Source organism: Cygnus olor, chromosome 3 (genome assembly GCF_009769625.2).
Source record: "Cygnus olor isolate bCygOlo1 chromosome 3, bCygOlo1.pri.v2, whole genome shotgun sequence".
In the NCBI taxonomy this organism is placed as follows: Eukaryota; Metazoa; Chordata; class Aves; order Anseriformes; family Anatidae; genus Cygnus; species Cygnus olor.
Window position 1 is genome coordinate 6,710,759 of NC_049171.1, and position 20,434 is coordinate 6,731,192.

Below are 20,434 nucleotides of genomic sequence, written 5' to 3' on the forward strand. Positions count from 1 at the left end.
TAATATTAAAGGTGTCACTGATATTCTGAATTTTAAGCCCCCATAAGTTAGACACCAAGGATGGGATTCATCTTATCCAAATCTGGTGTTTCTGTCATGGGTATCTACAAGAGAAAAAGATGCATTAGTTTCCAGTTATCCATGAGGGTGAGTCCTTGCATCCTAATGTAGGTACACAGAGATCAATTCAACTGCCTAAGCATGGACACCTAATGTTCATTTGCGATGCTTAAAGGTAGATGCCTTGCTGTGGAGTCCTGCTACATTCAGGGTCAAGAAGAGGCACCTGTAGACAATGACCCAGTCTATACTGGGCTAGTGTCAGCTTCTCAACCTGCAAGGATGTCTGCCAGATTCTAGTTTTCCCTTATCAGGGTTCACTGTATTGATCTTAAGCACATTTCACCATTTTCCCACAAAAGAAGTAGGAAACTCAACCAGCCTGCCTAGGTGAGTCTTATTTAATACTCCTGTTGCTACTTCATAACCATAATAGCCAATTAATGTTTATAACCATAATCATATGAAGTTGTTTACATGAGAACCCAGCTAAATAATTCTAAGGATAATTTATGGATACAACTCTTCATTTTTCTGTGAAATTTGCACAGCTCCAGTCTGTAGACACAGTGTCCCTCAGGATATGAGAAAATTGCTAGGACTGTCTAACTAATAATTCCCAGTTTCTCAGGATTATAAGAACAGTGCATATAGATAAAGACAATAAGTTCAGCATGCATTAACACATCAGACTATGAAGCTATTCAGACATCAGCAATTGCCCTACTTCTTTTTCCCAGATTCTCAGTCTTGGGTAACTCTTCTGGGTCACTTGTCTGGAAACATGAAGCTCCTTAAGATATTCAGGGAAGGCACTTCAGAGACCCTGGCTTGCATGCCAGAACACACTGGTTCCTAGATATTGCTCACATGGATTACTGTGGTGATTGCAGTATGAATCATGACATTCTCAGATAAATAAAGACACAGAATAAAATATGTCAGAATGCTTTATGCAATTTTGAATTGGATCATGAGATGCCCTGGGAGCTGGTAGAACAGAAATGGAGATGGGAGGAAACATATTATATATGAAGAAAATTATCTTCACAATTTCTTGTGGCAAGTGTTATCTATTGCATACACTGTTCTTCTTTTTTTTATTATTTTTTTATTTTTTTTTTTCCAGATACTGAGCTGGTCATGAATGGGATGGCATCAGATCACAACGCTTCCTCCCAGCAAGAGTACCTCCCACACTACCTCCAGAAGGAAGACCCCTTCGCATCAAAGCTTTCTAGAGAAGCTGACATCGTAGCTGGGTTTTATTTGACAGTAATTGGTAATGATTTTTTAATTCAACTTTGAAATATGAATATGTCACTGAATCCTTGAAGGCATTCACAGAGAAGGTAGAAACTGCAGTGCATTAGATGTGTAATTGCATATTCATACCAGAAAGAAAAATCTAAGAGGGAGAGGAGGGAAGATTTTAGAAATATGGTTAATGTCAACAGACAATGCTGCTCCAGCTAGTCAAATGTGAAAACTAGTGGACCTTCCAGTGAAAAGTGAAGAAACCTTCTATTTCTAATGATAGGTAGCTAGCCTGCAGTTTAACCGTTCCTGACCAGAGATGTCTTCTTCTCTTACACTGTGTGGATTTTCAAAGTCTCTCTCATGTGCCTATGCATTAAGAAAGAACATCCTCAGATGTGTTTGCTCAAACCTTGCTCAGGTCCTGACATCAGCTGTCCTCTGTTACTTACTATATCAAACAGCATTTTCTGCCATGACCTTCCCCTATGTTTTGTTTTGGAGTCTTTCACCGTGTGCAAAGTGACTTTGTAAGCAGAATAAATGCAATTATTTATTAGCTAGTGCAGAGAGATGATAGCTAGGACTGATTTCTAGGTTCATTCATATGTCAGGCAGTTGTCATTCAGTTGGGAAACACTGGTCTACATTGCTTCTAAGAATAAGCAAGTCCTTGTTCTTGCTGATTTACCACCTGAGATTTTGCCCTTTGGACAGCACTGACTTTTTTTTTTTTTTTTTTTTTGGTGTCAAAGTTTTTGCTCTCAAATACTTGAGCCTCTAACTTGCCTTAGCACTTGCATTTTTTTTTTCTGTGGTTTTGATTAGGGTTTCCTTGTGCTTTATGGCTTTAGCTGATTTTTTTTCTCACAGCTCAACCACTATTTTCTCAGTAAAGCCAAGCCCAGGTTGTGTAACAGTGCTGCACCAAACCGTGCACCAGATCTCAGAAACCTGAACCCCATGGTTAAAAACCGGATATACAAGATATTCCTTCCCATTGATTTCTTTTGGATTCATTCTCTGATTCTACTTGTGCACAAAACACAAAGACCTTTCAGTCCTACCTTCAAGTTTCTCATTCACTATTTTGCATGCGTGCCTCTTTTACTGCCTTTCCTCTGACTGATCTAAGAGTAATCTAATTTTACTTTCTACTGTGGAAGTCTCACAAAGGCTTGAATAATGCTTATTTCTCACCAGTCTTCTGCTTATGTCTTTAGTGAAAAACGAATTCAGAATGATAGAGCTGATAAGTGAAGCTGTAGCTCTGCTCTGCTCTGCTTAATATCGTGCTGTTTTCAGTATTCATGCACCATTTTGTATGTATTTTAGCTCTTCATATTCTTTATATATGTCTAATATAAATATTATTTTTATAGCTACTGTGCAAACAGATTTCTTCACTGAACTGTCCAAAATAACCCCCCTCAGGTCTTTTTTGCTCAGTTAAGCAAACTTACTTTTAATCCCAGCAAATATATCGGAGGAGCTGAAATGAATTCTTCCAATGCATACTATGTTGCCTATTTATATGGGGTGTATTTAATGTAGATTTATCCACTTCCAAATAACCCTGCCAGGTGCGAAACATCTTGAAAAGCAGAGATTCAAATTAAGGCAAAGACAAGAAATCATAAATTTCCAGTGAAAAACCAACCCCCAACCATGCAGGCATAGTCTTAAGTGAGGAGTGTGAGGAGACTGACTTTATAGTTAAAAAGGGCTTATAGTGATTCAACTTATCTGTTGATTATGTGTGTAACTTTTTTCATTGCAATGATTTCTAGCAATCGTTGCCTGGCTGTGGGTCAGCCGTGCCCTCTGCAATTTCAGCTATGGCAATTGGTTTCATATTTTTTAGACCAGATTATGACCAGCAGTGTTTTTGACACTGTAATACGGTAATGGATGTTATTTTGCCAGAGGCTGAGAGAAGTATAGAACTATTTACAGGGGTTTGTTTGGAAAAGGAGAGTGTTATGCTTTTTATCATTAAGGAAGAATTACACCTCAGCCACTAAGATAAGAGCTCAGCCACTGAGAGAGGGTACTAAACAGAAGTGGTAGATGAAGCAATGCTACGTCTTCCTTCTCCACTTGTGCGTAGCTGGGGATAAGCAGTCTTTAAACACATTTTGCTTTAAAAAAAAAAAAAAAAAAGAAAGAAAGAAAGAAAAAAAGGGGGCCTTTGTTTGGCTAATGCTTTAAATATGAGTTATACCTTACACGACCACTAGCCCCTGTTGCTGTGCAGACCCCTATTTTATTACCCGTTCATGTTTAGGTGGATGGCAACATTTTAATAATATCCCAGGCCATGCAAAAATATGAGAATTTAGAAGAAAATTCATCTTTGTTGTTCTCTAGGTAGCTATTTTACTTTCTGCAAACAAAATAACCCTGAATTTCCTTCTCCACTAAGCTGATTTCTAACAGTTCAGAGTCCCCACTGCTTTTGCTGGGACATGAAGAACTGCTGTGCAGAGATTTTACGTGGTGGATAAGGTCTCTGTTTGAGGTAGTGGGGAAGGAATTATAACTCAATGAAACAATTCACTGACATAGTGGACTTGGCAGTGCTAGGTTAAAGGATAGACCAGATGATCTTAGAGGTCTCTTCCAACCTAAATGATTCTATGATCAAATTGCACACGACAGGCTTGCTGAGGCCACAGATTGTCTGTAATTGGCAGTTTTATAGTTAATCACAGCTCCCAAGTATTCAAAGAAGTAAGCAAAAGCTATGTGCCTAAATAGCTCTTGGGCACAGTTGTGGTAACTGCGCAGTATTGCAGATATACTTGATTTACTTTGTAAACTGTGTTATCAGTAGAAGATGGAAAACAGCTGGAGCATCCAGTGAGGGTATGTCTGTGTTTTCTTATCAAAACTTGTGGTTCAGAACAAACCTGTCCATGGTCTTCTGCTGCTGCCAAACTGCATCTCTTCTTCCTGTGCAGATCCCTTCAAGAAATGTTCTTCCATCCTGAGGATGGCCGGTATGGACATTCAGATGGTAGAGAGAAGGACCAGCTATGGGGAGGTGGGAATTACTATTGGGCATCTGTGCTTGAGGCCAGAGAGGTGACTTTAAAATGTGGTTCAAAATAGGAAGAAGCTGAAAAGTGAACAAGACTGGGATCCTATCAGGACACCTGGCAGAGTTTTTAGGGTCAGGACAGTCGAACAACTGAAATATTTCAGTTTGTAAAGATAAAAATGCATTTATCTGTTTTTAAAGAAAATCAAGGGTCTTGACCAAACCTTACATTCTCTGTAAGACATGATCCTAACTAGTTCACCTCCACGTGTATTTTTTTAATCACCTTAAAAAAATAATAAAAAAATCAAACAGTACACATAGTTTTAAGAATCTGATTATTTTTACGTTGTCACTTCCCTGCTCTCTTTTCCATCACTGATGTGATTGATTTACTGCATGGGTGACTCACTACCGAGCAGAGACCTGCTGGCAGTCAGCTTCTTTGGAAGCCCGTGGCAAGTAACCATCAATTTGCAAACTTGTTGCGCACTTCCTTGGTGTATTATAAAACACCTTAATTGAAAACAAAATCCTGAATTATTATTTTTTTTTTCTGATGGTTTAGACCCCTCTCAGATAGGAGAAAAGGAGTCTTATTTGTTCAGATTGCTTCCTTCATGTGCTTTTGCCTTTCACTGCAGGTTACCTATCTGTGCCTGGAGATTTCCCTGCAGGTGTCACATTTTTAGCTATTGCATCCTTGTCTCGTTGTGTGGAGATAAGTAATAGGGTTACACTGCCATGGACAGTTCTGCCCTGAACTGTTTCCTCATGGAAAAAAAAAAAAAAAAAAACAAAAAAAAAAAACACACCTTTCTTTTATATCTGAAGAGTCTTTTGTTCCCTGTTTCCAACTCTGGGCCCTGCCGAGGCACACAGCCTGCCATCATCTACCAGAGCTGGGAGCTTGCACCAGCAAGGACTTTGGATAGCTGTTAGTAAAACATTTTCAAAAGCAGGGAAAATAAAACATTAGATGACTTGTCTAGAGAGATTGTAAAGTTTCTAACATCAGGGAGTTTAAAAAGAATCCAGATAAGCAACTGTCAGAAATGATAGGTGCAAAAGGGGACTTAAATTTATCACTTGACACCTTCCAGTTGTAGCATTAGGAGGGAAGTGAACTGGGACCATCTGAAATATTGCTATTAATAATAAAAATTTCCTTCAGAGACTTATTTGATCAAGAAATCTCTCTGGACTTCCTGTCTGTTCAAAAAGATTCAAGACAATGACAGGTGTTTTTGAAAGGTCTTTCAAAGAAAATGATGGCACACTAGGTATCCTTAATTTCACTGGAGATAAAATGGGTATAAAAAGATTAAGATATATGAAATGTACTCAGCAACACTGAAAGTGATTCACTTAGCTGCAAAGAAAAAAAATTCAAATGAATACCTGTATCTACTTATAATTTAGATTGAATTTTCAGAGCCATAAAAATGGGATGTGCTTTAAACTTAATTCACCAAAGATAAATCAAATTTGCTGAGAAAACCTAAGATTAAAGGATAAGCCAACTTCTGTTATAATATGTTTATTCTTATTTTTTTAATAATCCGGAAAGCAATACTTGCAGTATAAAAATAGGAAGTGTTTCCAATTAGATGAGCATTACACTTATTACTGAAAAATTCAAAATCAAAGTACCTTTCTCCTGGGTTCACTAAACCTTCAGTTCTGCAGTCTTTCATATTTCTTGTGAAATAGTCTGTTTTTAGCTGCTGGAAGCCATTTTTCTCTGCCTCACAGATGTTCCCAGGTTTGGTTTCTTGGTTCTGGAAGAACACGGCACCTTTGCAAGGTGATCATTTCATTGATGGGCCAAAGAAAACACCTGTTTAATTCCTGAGGTCTAATTCCTGAGATTTGGCCTCACAAGCAGAGAATGCAAAGAGAAGCTGATGAAAATTATTTGGTGTATTTGGAGATGGCAGCTTGGCTGGGTGGATGGTGAGCTGCTGTCTTTTTGGAACGCATGGAATACAGCTGAGTGTGCACCACCAGCACAATGTGTAGGAAGGCACCATGGAAAATGATTTTGCTGTCTCATCAACAGAGGAAAATTAGGTTACTTAGGTCTTTTTTTTTTTATAGTAGTGTAGAGGGTTGGCCCCAGGTGGCAGCCAAGCACCCATGCAGCCACTTGCTCACTGCCCTCACAGTGGGACGGGAGAGCAAAAGTGAGAAAGCTCAGATAGGGAGAGATAAAGATGGGGAGATCACTCTTTTCTTTGTCTTCTTCTCAGAATCACAGAATCATAGAATGATTTGGGTTGGAATGGACCTTAAAGGTCATCTAATTCCAACACCCCTGCCATGGGCAGGGACACCTCCCACCAGCCCAGGCTGCCCCCAGCCCCATTCAGCCTGGCCTTGTGCACTGCCAGGGATGGGGCATCCACAGCTTCTCTGGGCAACCTGTTCCAGCGCCTAACCACCCTCAGAGTAAATAATTTCCTCCTTATATCTCATTTAAACCTACCCTCTTTTAGTTTAAAGCCATTACTCCCTTTCTTATCACTGACAAAAAGTTCCTCCCCAGCTTTCCTGCAGGCCCCCTTTAGGTACTCGAAGGCCGCTCTAAAGGTCTCCCCAGAGCCTTCTGTCTCCAGGCTGCACAATCCCAGCTCCCTCAGCCTGGCTTCATAGGAGAGGTGCTCCAGCCCTTTGATCATTCTCACGGCCCTCCTCTGGACTCATTCTAATAATTCCATGTCCTTCTTGTGCTGGGGCACCAGAGCTGAGCACAGCACTCCAGATCTCACAGGAGAAGAGTAGAGGGGAAGATTCACTTCCCTCGCCCTGCTGGCCTTGCTGCTTTTGATACAGCCTGGGATTAAGTTAGCTTTCCTGGCTGCAAGTGCACACTCACGTCAAACTTCTCATCAACCAACACCCCCAGGTCCTTCTCCCCAGGGCTGCTCTCAGTTCTTTCTCTGACCAGCCTGTATTTGTGTTTGGGATTGGCCTGGCCCAGGTGCACCACCTTGCACTTGGAAGGACCTTGCACTTACTACTTATCTCAGGCATAGGGCCTCAAGGCCCACAGTCCCTTTGGGCGTCACCGGCTGCACCATGGAGGGACTCCTGCTTTCTCACTTTTCTCTCGATGTTTAGCTCCCTTTCTCAACTATACCTTCACAGAAGTGCCACAAACTCCTCTGGCTGGCCCAGTTTTGCCTGCAGTGTGTCCACAGCGGAGCTGGCTGGAACTGGCAGTAGCTCCACAAGGCTCCACCAGGCAACCCCAACCTCACTCCAGAGAGGCCACTGCAGCCTCCCCACTACCAAAATCTGGCCATTTACACCCAATTCAAGTAAGAGCACAGGGTGATGGAAACTGCAGTACTCTTGCTTTCTGAAATAGATGTTGTGTTCTTTACAACTTTTTCACTGCAAAGCACTCACTCCAGGTCCAAACTCTTTCAGGTATGAAATAGTAAATAAATGGTTTCCTTTAAGGGAAATGGAAACCCTGGAATTTGGGGTATCAGTGTGATTAGCTCCATGGATGATCAACCACCTGCAGCATGGGGCTATATGAGTCTTAGACGGTGATATGGCAAAAAAAGAGCTCAAACAATATGAACAAGATTTCTTTTAATGCACTGAATTCCAGATAGAAGTTATAATCAAGATTTTTTTTTTCATTTTTCTTTCTTATTGTGATATAAATTATTTTTTATGGTAAAATTTGAGATGTGATATTGATCTAAATATTTTTCATTATTTTAGAAATGTATCCCTCAACCTCTGATTATAGTGTAGAATAAAATTTAGGCTGGTCAGAGATTGGGGTCCTTGTGATTAGACAGCTTAATTTTATTCTTGTGGCTTTATGAACACTTGTGGGACAAATGGGATTGATGAGAACAGAGGAATTATGGGATTTTTATTATATGCATTCATTCAATAGCTGTGCAGGCTCAGGTGGTGAAGGCAATGTCTTGCTGCAGAGAGGAAAATAACATTTGTTGTGGGCGGGGGATATCTGCAGTAGATGTCTCTATGAGCTGTACAATGAGGATGAGATGATCATGTTTCAGAGTAAAATATCTAGCCTTGGGACTAAAGAGTTAGGCTGAAAATACCAGAGAATTTCACAAGGAAGATGGGATATTGCTGTTTTTAAGGAGAACTCTATCTTTATTGTTTTTCTTTTTCTTTCTTTCTTTTTTTTTTTAATTTCCTTTTTTTTTTTTTTTTATTATAGGGATTCTTTCAACTCTGGGAAATGGGTACGTTATTTTTATGTCTTCAAAGCGAAAAAAGAAGTTGAGACCTGCTGAAATAATGACTGTTAATTTAGCAGTGTGTGATCTGGGCATTTCAGGTAATTTCATGTCATATTTTTATTCATTTTTACTATCCCACCATTCTTTCTGGCAGCAGCAAGAGACAGTCCTCTGGAAGTCCTAAAGAGCCCCAAATGCCTTTTGTTACTGATATTTCTTCTCTACTATTTGTATATGAAACAGAGAGAATGATAGAAAAACAACATTCCTGAACAGCTTGAGGAAAAGAAGTGAAAAGTACAGAGGAGAAAATAAGGTTGGATTTGTCAATTCTGTGTCAGATAAAGCTCATGTTCACCTCAGGACTGTGCAGACCTTCAAATACAGCTTCCATGAACATCCTGGCACAATAAACATGAAATAGATTTGCATTAGTATTGAAGAAAATAGTATTTTCTGGCTGTAGGGTGCAACAGAAGGGATCCAGGTACTTTGAGAATGCATATCAAGCCAAATCTTAGTAGGGATGGGGGTGAGGGGAGGAAATTAGAAAATGTTAACAGTCATCAGACTATCCAAGCTAATACTTTTCTTGCTAGCGACCTTCCTCTTTTATGTTTATGTCAGATAAATAAGCATTTGTCTCAATCTATAGAGTAAGAGCAACATCAGCCAGCTGGAGGGATTTCTACTTCAACCTGACAGCCTGAATGCCCTGGAATGAGAGCAGGAAGCTTTGTAAAGGCTTATGCAAAGCTAGAGAGTTAAGAGCCTTTGGAGATCATTTCTTTGGCTCTTGACATGAATCTCATTAAGCTGCTCAGGGCTACATACAAATGAGAGGGAGAGGGCTGGACATCCTTTGCCTATCAAAGAGGCAGTCCAATGGGTATAAAGGCCTGATGTGACTCAGCTATGACCATGCAATGTCCCCCTGTGCAATGACCCCACATAAATGGCAGGATGTTCTCATGCTCCCAAAGTTATGTTCTCTATGTTTTGCCATGACCCCTGTCCCCAGCTCCAGTACACCCTTTTCTTCCCATCAAATGTTTTTTTTTTCTTTTTGTTTTCCACACTCTAAATGCCTAAAATAGCACAGAACAACATAAAATGATGTCTCTCAGCCCCTCAGAGATGAAGTTTGTTGCTGCTGCCACTGCGCACAGTCAAGAAACTGCTTCCAGTAATTCTGGTGCCAAATACACAAATTACAGCAAGTTTGGGAATCCTATGAAAGCAAGGATCTTAGCATAAGGGTTTCTAGTTTCTCTCTAGGTCTGCCAACAGCATACGACTGATCTTTGTCACCTTGTTTTCCATGGGAGTCTCAATTTCTCTGTCTGCTAAAATGTTTTAACGCAAAATAATTGTGATTGGTACAGTAGCATGTGCTCGTTCTCCTTTCTCTTCCCTTCTTTTTTCATTAACGGAAGATGTTAATTCAAGAAATGTGATGTGTTCTGGTTTTAGACCTATTGTAATGGAGATGAGACTTTTTCCAAAGCCTTTATATTTCACCTGCTTGTCTTAGCACTTTATTCAAGAAATGGGTTCTGCAATAGCCCTGCTTCCTGTAGATTTCCACAGGGTGGCATTAGGCACTTGTTTAATACTGTATTATCCTCGTTTTGCACTAATACCAAACTGAGTCCTGTGCTGCTGAAGAGAAATTTGATTTTGTGCAAATAAATATCCTTTAGAGGTAGCAATGTTTTACATGAATAAAGTTGCTTACTCTCAGAATATACCCTAGCCCTTGCTGTATTTCATGTTTTTCTTGAAACCTTAATCATTGGGGTCAGTTTTTGCTTGAAAAATTACAGTATATTTCTTCTGCTTGCATAAAAGTGTACTTATATGACCTAAGCACAGCCTTCAGGGTCAGGTAGAATTTTCCTTACAGGTTTATGTTAAAGGAAAAGATGCCCAAAAGGCATTGTTTAAAAACACATCTAATTTTGATTTTTTTTTTTTTTTCTAATTATGTTTTTGGCACAGAAAACGGAGTAAAAGCATTTTTCAGAAGGATTTTGTTTTAGTAGAAATGTTTTGCTTTTCTGTTGGGAGTGAAAATGAAATATTTTATTTCACATCACTTTGATTTTAAATGGAATGTTTTTGGGAACAATCCAAAATGTTTACTTCAGATCATTTTGGTGAATTTCTATGAACTTATTTCTGTGAATGTTACCTTATGGAAATTACAGTTTGCAGGACCACGTCTGCTTTATTTATAGACCAATTCACAAGCTACCATGACATTACAGACATTGTGGTTCAGCCAGAGAAACTAGCCCAGGTCAGCCAGAGAGGTTTTGAACTCTCTAGAGGTGCTCTGGCAACTCCTGTGCAGGAATATACAGCCACAGGAAGGTGGAGTTAAATATTTAATGTTGCTTGAATGTTACAGGTGAACCGTTTAGACTTTTGAGCATTTCAGGTCAGAATGGTAAGTGGAAATGAAGGATTCTGAAAACATGCAGATGTTCCTACATTGTAAATTCTTGAGTTTTCTGTTCCATTGATTTTTGTGTGCATCCAGTTTAAGACCAAAAAAAAAAAAACCCCCCCCCCAAAAAAAAAACAAACAAAAAAAAACAACAAATCACAAAACAAACAAACAAAACCAAAAACAACAACCCACAAAAAACAACCAAACAAACAACAACAACAACAAAAAACAACCAAAATCAGGAGGTGAAGATTTCCAACTAGCAAATCACAATTTGCAAACTTTCTAATTCTCCTGATATTTGCAAAGACTCTGAATAATGTTAGTCTGTTTTAAGGCAAGAATGAAACAACGTATGACCTAACCAGACTTTTTTCATCATGCACCTTCCACTTTTACAAATGGAAAACTGACGTAAGGAATCACGAGGGCAGCATCTCCAAAATAGCTAGATGTTTACCTTCTGTTTGAGGATGCTTAAAACTTTTGACTATCTGTGGCCAGGTGACTTGCTGAGAGTCACTTAGGAAGAATGTGGTATGGACAGGAGCTGAAGCCATTCTGCAGCTCAGGTCCACGCTCCAACAGTAGCACCATCATAGCACCATCTTCCTTTGTAATCTAGCACTTTACCACAGAGTGGATCCTACTGTTGGGCTTTGATAGGTTTGCAGAAGTCCTCTTTGAAAGCAAATTTCTTTATGATGTGTTTGAAGACACTCACTTGATTATAAGGATGCAGCTTCACTAGATCTATGCTTGATCATGTGTAGGCTTACCCATCAACCGTACTGGAATGTGTTTACAAGTGGACTTAAACCATGCTTTGAAGTTTTTCTAATGGGAAGAATTTGTACATGCTTAGTACCCGAGTATGGGTTTACTTCTTGTTCATGTGGTCTGTAGTGAAGCATTTTTTTCCGACACATACTGCAGGTTTGACTCATCCTACCACAGTGTAGATTTTATGAGATCTAGCTACAGCTGCCTTTGGCTTAGTCCTGTGGACAGAAGGCACACAGCTCAATCACATCTGTTGTGCCCTTAAGCCCTCTCTTTACTCTCAACATTTTTATTGGTGTTAGTTTTGGGCAAAGAGGAGGGTTTGTTCTACTGAAAAAAGGTTGATTTAATCAGTTATGGATTTTATCAGTCAACTGACATTCTTTTCTCCTTTTGAAGTTGTAGGAAAGCCCTTCAGTATCATTTCCTTCTTTTCTCACCGCTGGGTGTTTGGATGGATGGGCTGCCGTTGGTATGGATGGGCTGGTTTCTTCTTTGGCTGTGGGAGCCTTATTACCATGACAGCTGTCAGCCTGGATAGATACCTAAAAATCTGTCACTTGTCTTATGGTAAGGAAGAAAAACTATATTAAGTGACACTATCCCCCTGCTCAATCTCCCCCTGCCCTCTCCCACCCAAGAAAACCTAGGCCATTAGAGTTGTGAGCAAAAGGGGTAAGGAAACAGAACATTTAGAAATTATTTTTCACTTCCACATAGTGAAATAAGAGGGAAAAAAACACAAAGCAAATAAAATGCAATATAAATGAGGGAGCGAAGGATTTACATGACTAGAAACAATTGCTTTGGTCATCTCTGCCAACTTTCTACATAATGTAATTCTGAATATTAGGAAGAAATTCTTCACTTAGAGGGTGGTCAGGCACTGGAGCAGGCTCCCCAGGGAAGTGGTCATGGCCCTGAGCCTTTTGGTGTTCAAGAAGCATTTGGACAATGCTCTTTGATACGTGGTTTAACTTACAGATTGCCCTGTGTGGAGTCAGCAGTTGGACTTGATGACCCTTGTGGGTCCCTTCCCACTCAGTATATTTTATGATTCTAAATGTTTCTGAATCAAAAACAGAACTTCTGTTGAATTAAATGATATCATCAAGGTAGCTAGTCTTCTGTTTAAGATATAAAGTAATTTTGAGTAAATTGTACTGATGGTTGATTAGTCCCTCTAAAAAAGGTCAAGTTCTAACTTAACAGTCAGCTGTTGGATCCTGTTACACTTCATTTGCTGGGTGGCAGAAATCCTCTCCTTGGATAAATTAAGCATCTTAAGCTTTTTATCCTGTCATTGTAGTGCAACGTTTCTAGACTGAAATCATACTTAAGCTCTCCAAAATGCTGTTGTTAAATATAGAGAGGAATGCACATATAAAATAAACATATTTGCATGACCCAAGTAATCTCAGCTATATTTGTAGCTAAATTTGTATTGCTGGACATATTATCCTTTTTGCTGTTGTCCCTCTACTTAAGACATGAGTTTTGGTAATCACTCACAGATAAATCACTTTGGATTTATCAAGGTCTATTAATGTTAACTGGCTCAAGTACTGCACATCTTACAAGGTCTTGTGGCCTGATAGACAAAAGTATTCCTCATTAGATGCCTAAACTATTTTAAGATATGTGGCAAGCAATTTAAAACATCTAAAAGATTTGGATGTGCAATAGGTCATAATAAATGTGATATCATCTCTCTAATATGGAGCTGGATCTTGAGAGGTGGAAATGAATTTAGCAATGAAAGCTGTTATCACCATATGCATCAATATCATATATCTCTTGAATATAAAGTATTATATGTTTCATTCTTTTCAGTTAAAGGATGTTGTCACAGGTTAGAAAAGATGTTTTTCTTTCATTGGAAGGGACTAACTCCCCAACAAAATAAGGGGAATTCCCATGATTGTTGCTGAGGTAGCTGTTTGGATTGCTCTTATATAGACTCTTGTAGGTTGTAAATCATCACAGCCTAAAGTAGAGACCTAAAATAATGCCAGGTGGAGCCCTTCCTACAGGCATGTATTTCCCTCCATGAGGTACGAAGTGGGTCTGGGTGGTGAGCTCAGTGGTCACTATAGAAATCTCTGACGAGGTGAAATGAACCCTACAGAGGTTGCTGTCAAACAGCCAAACAAGCTCTTATGGAAAGTGTTGAATGAGAAGTTTAATTGTGCCAGATATGTACAGACCTGCAGTTGTAACTCTTGAATTATCTTCCAGGTACTTGGCTTAAGAGACACCATGCCTTTATTTGTTTGGCAATAATCTGGGCCTATGCAACGTTCTGGGCTACGGTGCCTTTTGCTGGTGTGGGAAGCTATGCTCCTGAGCCTTTTGGGACCTCGTGCACTCTGGACTGGTGGCTGGCACAGGCTTCAGTGGCTGGGCAGGCTTTTATTCTGAGTATTATTTTCTTTTGCCTCCTCTTCCCAACTGCAGTGATTGTGTTTTCCTATGTTAAAATCATTTTAAAAGTCAAGTCATCCACCAAAGAGGTTGCTCACTATGACAGCAGGATCCAGAACAGCCACATACTTGAAATGAAGCTGACCAAGGTAAGTAGGAAGATTTAACTCCATTTGCTCTGTCAGATCATAAAAGTACACTTGGAGAATTTCAGCAATATGCTCTCCTATGCTGAGTGATAGTACAATCTGAAAGTGAGTCTTCCAGTTTTCTCCCCTATTACTGTGAAGATGGGAAAAGACATGAATTGAAACATAATTTTGTGATTAGGGCACTCAGGTTGGACCAAAAAACCTCCAGAGCTTCCTAGAACCTGAACCATTCTTATGTGATTCTGAGATTTGGAGTCCCTGAGATTATGATTCAGTCTGAAGATCTGCCTTCCCGTGTGACCTTGCACAAGCCATGTCATCTCTGTGGCCCTATTCCCCATCACAAAACTGCCTTTTCTTTCAGTAACAGTTGTAAAGAATTATTTTAAGGCATTAGAGGTGTTCAGGAATTATAGAAGGAAAACAGGTAGAAAGCAGATTATTTTATCAGAGAAATAAAACTTTGAGACAGTTTGTATTCCTCTTTGAATGAAGATATAAACCAAACTCACTCCTGTGATATTGCAATTGTTTTTATGAAGATAATTTATCATTTAGGTTCAGCCATCAGCCACTGATAGAAATGCACTCAAATGCAAATCTATTTTCCATCTAAGACCATATCCTATTTTCCGTTTCTGATTAATCTATTTTCTGTTTCACAATGTTAACAATCATGATCCTTGCTGGTTATACTGGTTATAGCGCTGGGAAATCTCTCAAGGTAAAAGTTTTTACCAAACAAAACCATATTTCTTACTTGTAAAAGATTCACCAGCCTCTACAAACCAGGCCAAGAAGGAGACAAGCAGCATCCTTTACTTGGCTGATCAAACATTCATTTTATTTCATTTTTGAGGGGTTAAACTGAAATTTATGTGATATACAGCAATAGGTGACTTCATGTCAGAACATAACTGAGCTACCAGTAAGGTCATACCACTGGTAAAACTGTACTTGTGTTTAAAAATGGTTGCTTCATTACTGTACTGTTTTGCAGTTATTCATCACCTTTCCTTTAAAGAACGGTGGAAATGTTTGATTTAGGGCATTAGATTTTTATTTTTATTCTTTTATTTTTTATTTTGTCATAGTGGAGTTGTCTTGTAAGACTTCAATGTGATCTGAGGCAAAACACTAGTAATTTTTGCTTCCCATTTGGATACTCAGTGAACATTATCTTGGACCAACAGTGTAGTTGGGGTGCGTGTAAATATAAACAACGAGTCTCCAACACAACCCATCTAACTCCACAGGACTATTGCTAAAACAAGCTATGTTTGAGATCCTTAGCTCACATGCATTATTTCTTCAGTGTTGGAAAACAAAGAGGCATAAAAGAATAAAATTTCCCTGTCAGTTATATTACCATCAGGATGTGGAACAAGAAGGTCCACAAAAGTTTCCAAAAAGATCCAAAAAAACTTGTGCTTTCTGATGACTTTTTGTTGCAGCCCTGCTAATTGCCTTATTCCAAATGAATGCATAAATGATACTGTCAGTCTGGGTGCATAACAACATTTGATCAATGGCAGCAGTATAATGGCATATGTTCTTCAGTATGTATTACTGCATTATGTCATTTGAAGCTATATCAGGATGTGACTCAGTGCAGATAGATTGGTTTGGATAAAGTAAATGTATCAGGAATGTAATCCAAAAGTTCAGTAGAAATTTGCTTTTCAGAGCATCTGCAGATTTTAATGGAGTATGAAATCCATGCTATGTGTAAGGAAAAGGAAAACTAGATATTGTGCTAGTGTTATCACTCTCAATTAAATTCCCAGTAGTTTCAATTCTGTCTTACACATGGAACTATACTGATGTTTTATCTGCTGAAATAAGTATTCACAGAGACTTGACATCTCTTGCCTTCTTGAATGACTTCATGTTCACTTATTCCATATTTGTCTTGAAATGAATTTAAATGGTTGACATTTTTCTAGTGGAAGGCCATAGACCCCCTCCTGGTTGAAAGCAGATGAAGCTAATTCAGCAAAATTCTTCTCCTTCCTCCTCTTACAAATGCCCATCCTTGTGGCAGGTTATTAGTTCCACTGCATTTTGATGCCTTCTCTGTGGGACGTAAGCACAGCCTGTGAGAGAGGAAGAAGCCCTGCATTAGATCGGGGTGTTGCAATCTCTTCTTAAGTTGTTTTTTCTTTAATTATTGTAATTAAAGAATTATCTTCTTTTCCTAATTCCCTTTGCTCTTGCCTCAGTGTCTGATTCTGTGTGTTACAGAAGAGGGTGGTATATTAGATTTAGACAGGAACATATCCTTATAAGCAAACTCACCTGTAGAGGCACTCCCACATGCCATCAAGACTTAGTCCTTCAGTCCTGGAAACTTCTTCAAAGACTTTCTTTTTATGACCTATAGAATCTGATTTCAAAAGACTCAGAATCTGGAGGACTTGCACTGAATTAATTTATTGTAATGTTTTGTTTTCCCAGGGCACTCTTGTTTTGTTCTGAAATGGAAAATAGACTTCTTTTTGTTTTTTCAGGGAAGCAACTGTCTCTCTCTACTCTGTGCTGGTGCGGCCTCACCTAATACTTACATAATTTACATAAATTACATAATTACTCACATAATACTTATGTGCAGTTTTGGGTGCCAAAATATAAAGAAGACATTTAACTATTACAGAGTGTCCAAAGGAGGGCTGTGAAAATGGTGAAGGGCCTAGAGGGCAAGATGTATGAGGAGCAGCTGAGGTCCCTTGGTTCGCTAAGCCCTGAGCAGAGCAGGCCGAGGGGAGGCCTCATGGCGGCCTGCAGCTCCCTCACGAGGGGAGCGGAGGGGCAGGTGCTGAGCTCTGCTCTCTGGGGACAGCGACAGGACCCGAGGGAACGGCATGGAGCTGGGACAGGGGAGGGTCAGGCTGGGTGTGAAGGAAAGGTTCTGCACCCAGAGGTGGTCGGGCACTGGGACAGGCTCCCCAGGGCAGTGGTCACAGCACTGAGCTGCTGGAGTTCAAGAAGCGCTGGGACAATGCTCCCAGACATAGGGTCTGGTTTTGGGTGGTGCTGTGTGGAGCCAGGAGTTGGACTCCATGATCTTTGTGGGTCCCTTCCAATTCAGGGTATGTTATGATTCTATGATTTTTTAATTTTATTATTATTATTTGTAATGAAGATGGTGAGAGTGTATGTGGGGAAGTGATGGATAGGAGTTTGTTGTGATTTTTCCACTTCATCAGACTATCACCAGTGTCTTTAATAATTCCATGTATGCAGAATTAGGTGTTTGGAATCCACCTTTGTATCTAGGAAAATTAAATGTAGCAAAATACATTTTTTGTTCACATTGCAAATTTACGTCAAGCAAGTTATAATTTTTCTTTTCCATTCTGTTGCCTGTTCCCTTGCATTCTGCCAAGCTCCGTGCAGTGCCGTCAGTAAGGACAACTCCGTGAGATTAATTTATTTTTCTCTTTTTTCCTCTCACAAGGTGGCAATGTTGATCTGTGCAGGATTCCTCATTGCCTGGATCCCTTACGCTGTGGTCTCTGTATGGTCAGCCTTTGGACAGCCGGATTCAGTTCCCATTCAGTTTTCAGTGGTACCAACTCTGCTTGCAAAGTCAGCAGCCATGTACAACCCAATAATTTACCAGGTCATTGATTGTAAGTTTGCCTGTTGCCGGTCAGGTGGATTGAAGACACTGCAGAAGAAGAACTCTTTGAAGAAACTGAGGTAATTTCTTCTTTGAGATGTAGGGTATATTTCAGTACACAGTGTTCCCCAAAATTACTGAACATAAGAATCATGGCTGTTCAATTTTATTTTTTATTATTTATTTATTTATTTATTTGTAGAGGGGGCATGGCCTTTGTTTTTGACCATGATCTTTCTTGTCATGGAATTTGTGAAGTGATTCTAGCGGTAAAAACAGAAGCAAGGAGAAGATTTTTAGATTTTTTTTCCTCATGTATCCAGCTGCAATTTTATTAATAATGAATATATTTGAAAAATAGAACCATTTGTTTTAGTGGTTTTTGGATCTCTGCTCTCCTCCTGTTCCTTTTCTCTCTTTCTCATAAATCAAAATGTAATAAAGACTCAAAAAAGGCCTCTGTTGTATTTATAACTTTGTGGCAAAATCTGTGCAGACCACCTTCATGGAAACACTAACTGTCAATGGAGGAAAATTGCTTCTAGCTCTGTCTTATGACAGAAAACTATCCTTCATGACAGAATAATAACAAGATAATGTTGAATATTAATGTCAGTGTAGCCTGCAATAAAGGCCATAGATGCTAACTGATTTAAGTGATCAGAATTCCGTAGAATTTCAAGAGAATAATTTGCTTCTAAAGCCTAGAACTTACATGACTCAGTATGTATGTATCAGAGGGCCTGCGCCATCATTCATTTTGTTCCCTACCAATTCCAGCACTTTTTAAATGTATTGTCCAGAGAACAAGTTGATATCTCAAGCTTGCACAGTATGCTTTAGCAGATGATCCTATAATCTTTTGTTCAGATTTATCTCATCTGCAGAACATATGGAGTTTATATATGTTGTATATGTTTAATTGAGGTACCAAAGTCCTAGTTTACCAAAGATCCCTCTGCAGTTCTATGCAAAAGTGAGACGAACCTGAAGTAACCCTCAAAGTATCTGGAGGCTGGATTTGTGTTTAACTTCCAAGTTATCACTCCAAAACAAGAAAGGAGGTTTCATCTAGTACCTCATGCTGAATGCAAGAATTCTAGGCCTGTGTAGTGAAGAAAATGTTCTAGAAAAACAAATTCCCAGAATTAGGAACTTAATTGTTATCTTGTTTCAAGCAACATGATTATGCTTTCTCCTTCCCACAGGATGTATACCATATCTTCACACAGAGATTCAACAGCAATGAATGAAACCCAACTGGAAGTATGAAGGCTCATTTCACATACAGCAAATGAAAACCTGATGACAAACAGTCATACAGTCTCAAATTCCTCTTTCTGTAAACAAATTAAAACATGATGACGTTTTTATTTTACTCCCCAGTACAATTTAGTTCTTTCCATCCTAACTAAAACAGTGTGATTAGAGCTGGGCAAATATTTTAAGTTTTCAGAAATGGAAGAAACAAAGAAGATTCATTTGTATAAAAGAAATTGCATCCACTTCAGAGCCTTTGAATATTTTTTTTTTTTTTTGAGCACTAACAGACGTGATATTTCAGTGATGTTTTCCCTCAAGAAAGGGAAACTATTCACACAGGCCAGTTTTAGTTTGCTAAATTCAATTTCCCTGAGTTCCTAGTACAATCACTGGAGAATGGGAGCATAAGAGAAATGATTCCTTAGAGGACAAATCAAAGTTAGAACTCCATTTGTCAGGGCTCTGAATCACCCATTGGAGAAGTATAGCAACGTTAGCCTACTGATTACCTTTGTGAATCTCTCTCCGACTCATGTGGCTACAAACTGTCTTAAAACCACCTTGACTTCAGTCTTTCAGTATTCAGATTTTTTTTTTTTATTTTTTTTTGTGAAGGCAAGATAAGGTGTCACACATACACCATAGATGATGAGTATTTGTGAATTAGATGGGAAAGATCTCTTTCTCAAATGCTAGTTTCATTTAAATATTTTGGAGTCACGAATTACTTTGTAACAAAAATGAAAACATAAATGAAGTCAGCCCTATATTATGAATTAGGCAAATGAATAATTTGCACATCTTTTTGGCATTCCCCAGCCAAAAATGCAGTGAAATAAGACAATAAGCAGACGTTTGACTTACTGAATGGTAACTGACCTTTATCATCTTGTATTGTACTTTCCACAATCCTTTATGACATCACTATTAAATATAAAATGACAAATCCCTCCTCAATCCTAAATTTGCAATTGGATTCAAAGCTGGTGAATTCATGAGAAAGGTTGCAGCATACATACGCAGAAGTCTTTCTCAGGTGCAGTTGTGTCTAATTTTTAAACACTAAACCCTGCAAGTATGAAGATTAAAAAGGATTCAGACAGACTTGAAGACAGCATGTAAGTTCTTAATACA

The 20,434-nt window shown here is 39.0% G+C and overlaps 1 protein-coding gene across 1 annotated transcript; it reads left to right on the forward strand.

Annotated features, from left to right (window-relative positions):
- The first annotated feature begins 1,127 nt into the window (after positions 1–1,127).
- On the forward strand, positions 1,128–19,542 carry LOC121068790 (opsin-5-like). Its single transcript, XM_040554326.1, has 6 exons — positions 1,128–1,342; positions 8,580–8,699; positions 12,239–12,409; positions 14,078–14,412; positions 17,873–18,117; positions 19,246–19,542. The coding sequence occupies exons 1-6, from the start codon at positions 1,204–1,206 to the stop codon at positions 19,307–19,309; spliced, it is 1,074 nt and encodes a 357-aa protein (XP_040410260.1). The 5' UTR covers positions 1,128–1,203; the 3' UTR covers positions 19,310–19,542.
- The last annotated feature ends 892 nt before the right edge of the window (positions 19,543–20,434 follow it).

Coding starts and splice junctions, on each gene's coding strand:
- LOC121068790 (XM_040554326.1), top strand. CDS start 1,204: ATGAATGGGATGGCATCAGATCACAACGCTTCCTCCCAGCAAGAGTAC. Junction 1,343..8,579: donor GTTTTATTTGACAGTAATTG/GTAATGATTTTT, acceptor TTTTTATTATAG/GGATTCTTTCAACTCTGGGA. Junction 18,118..19,245: donor AACTCTTTGAAGAAACTGAG/GTAATTTCTTCT, acceptor TCCTTCCCACAG/GATGTATACCATATCTTCAC.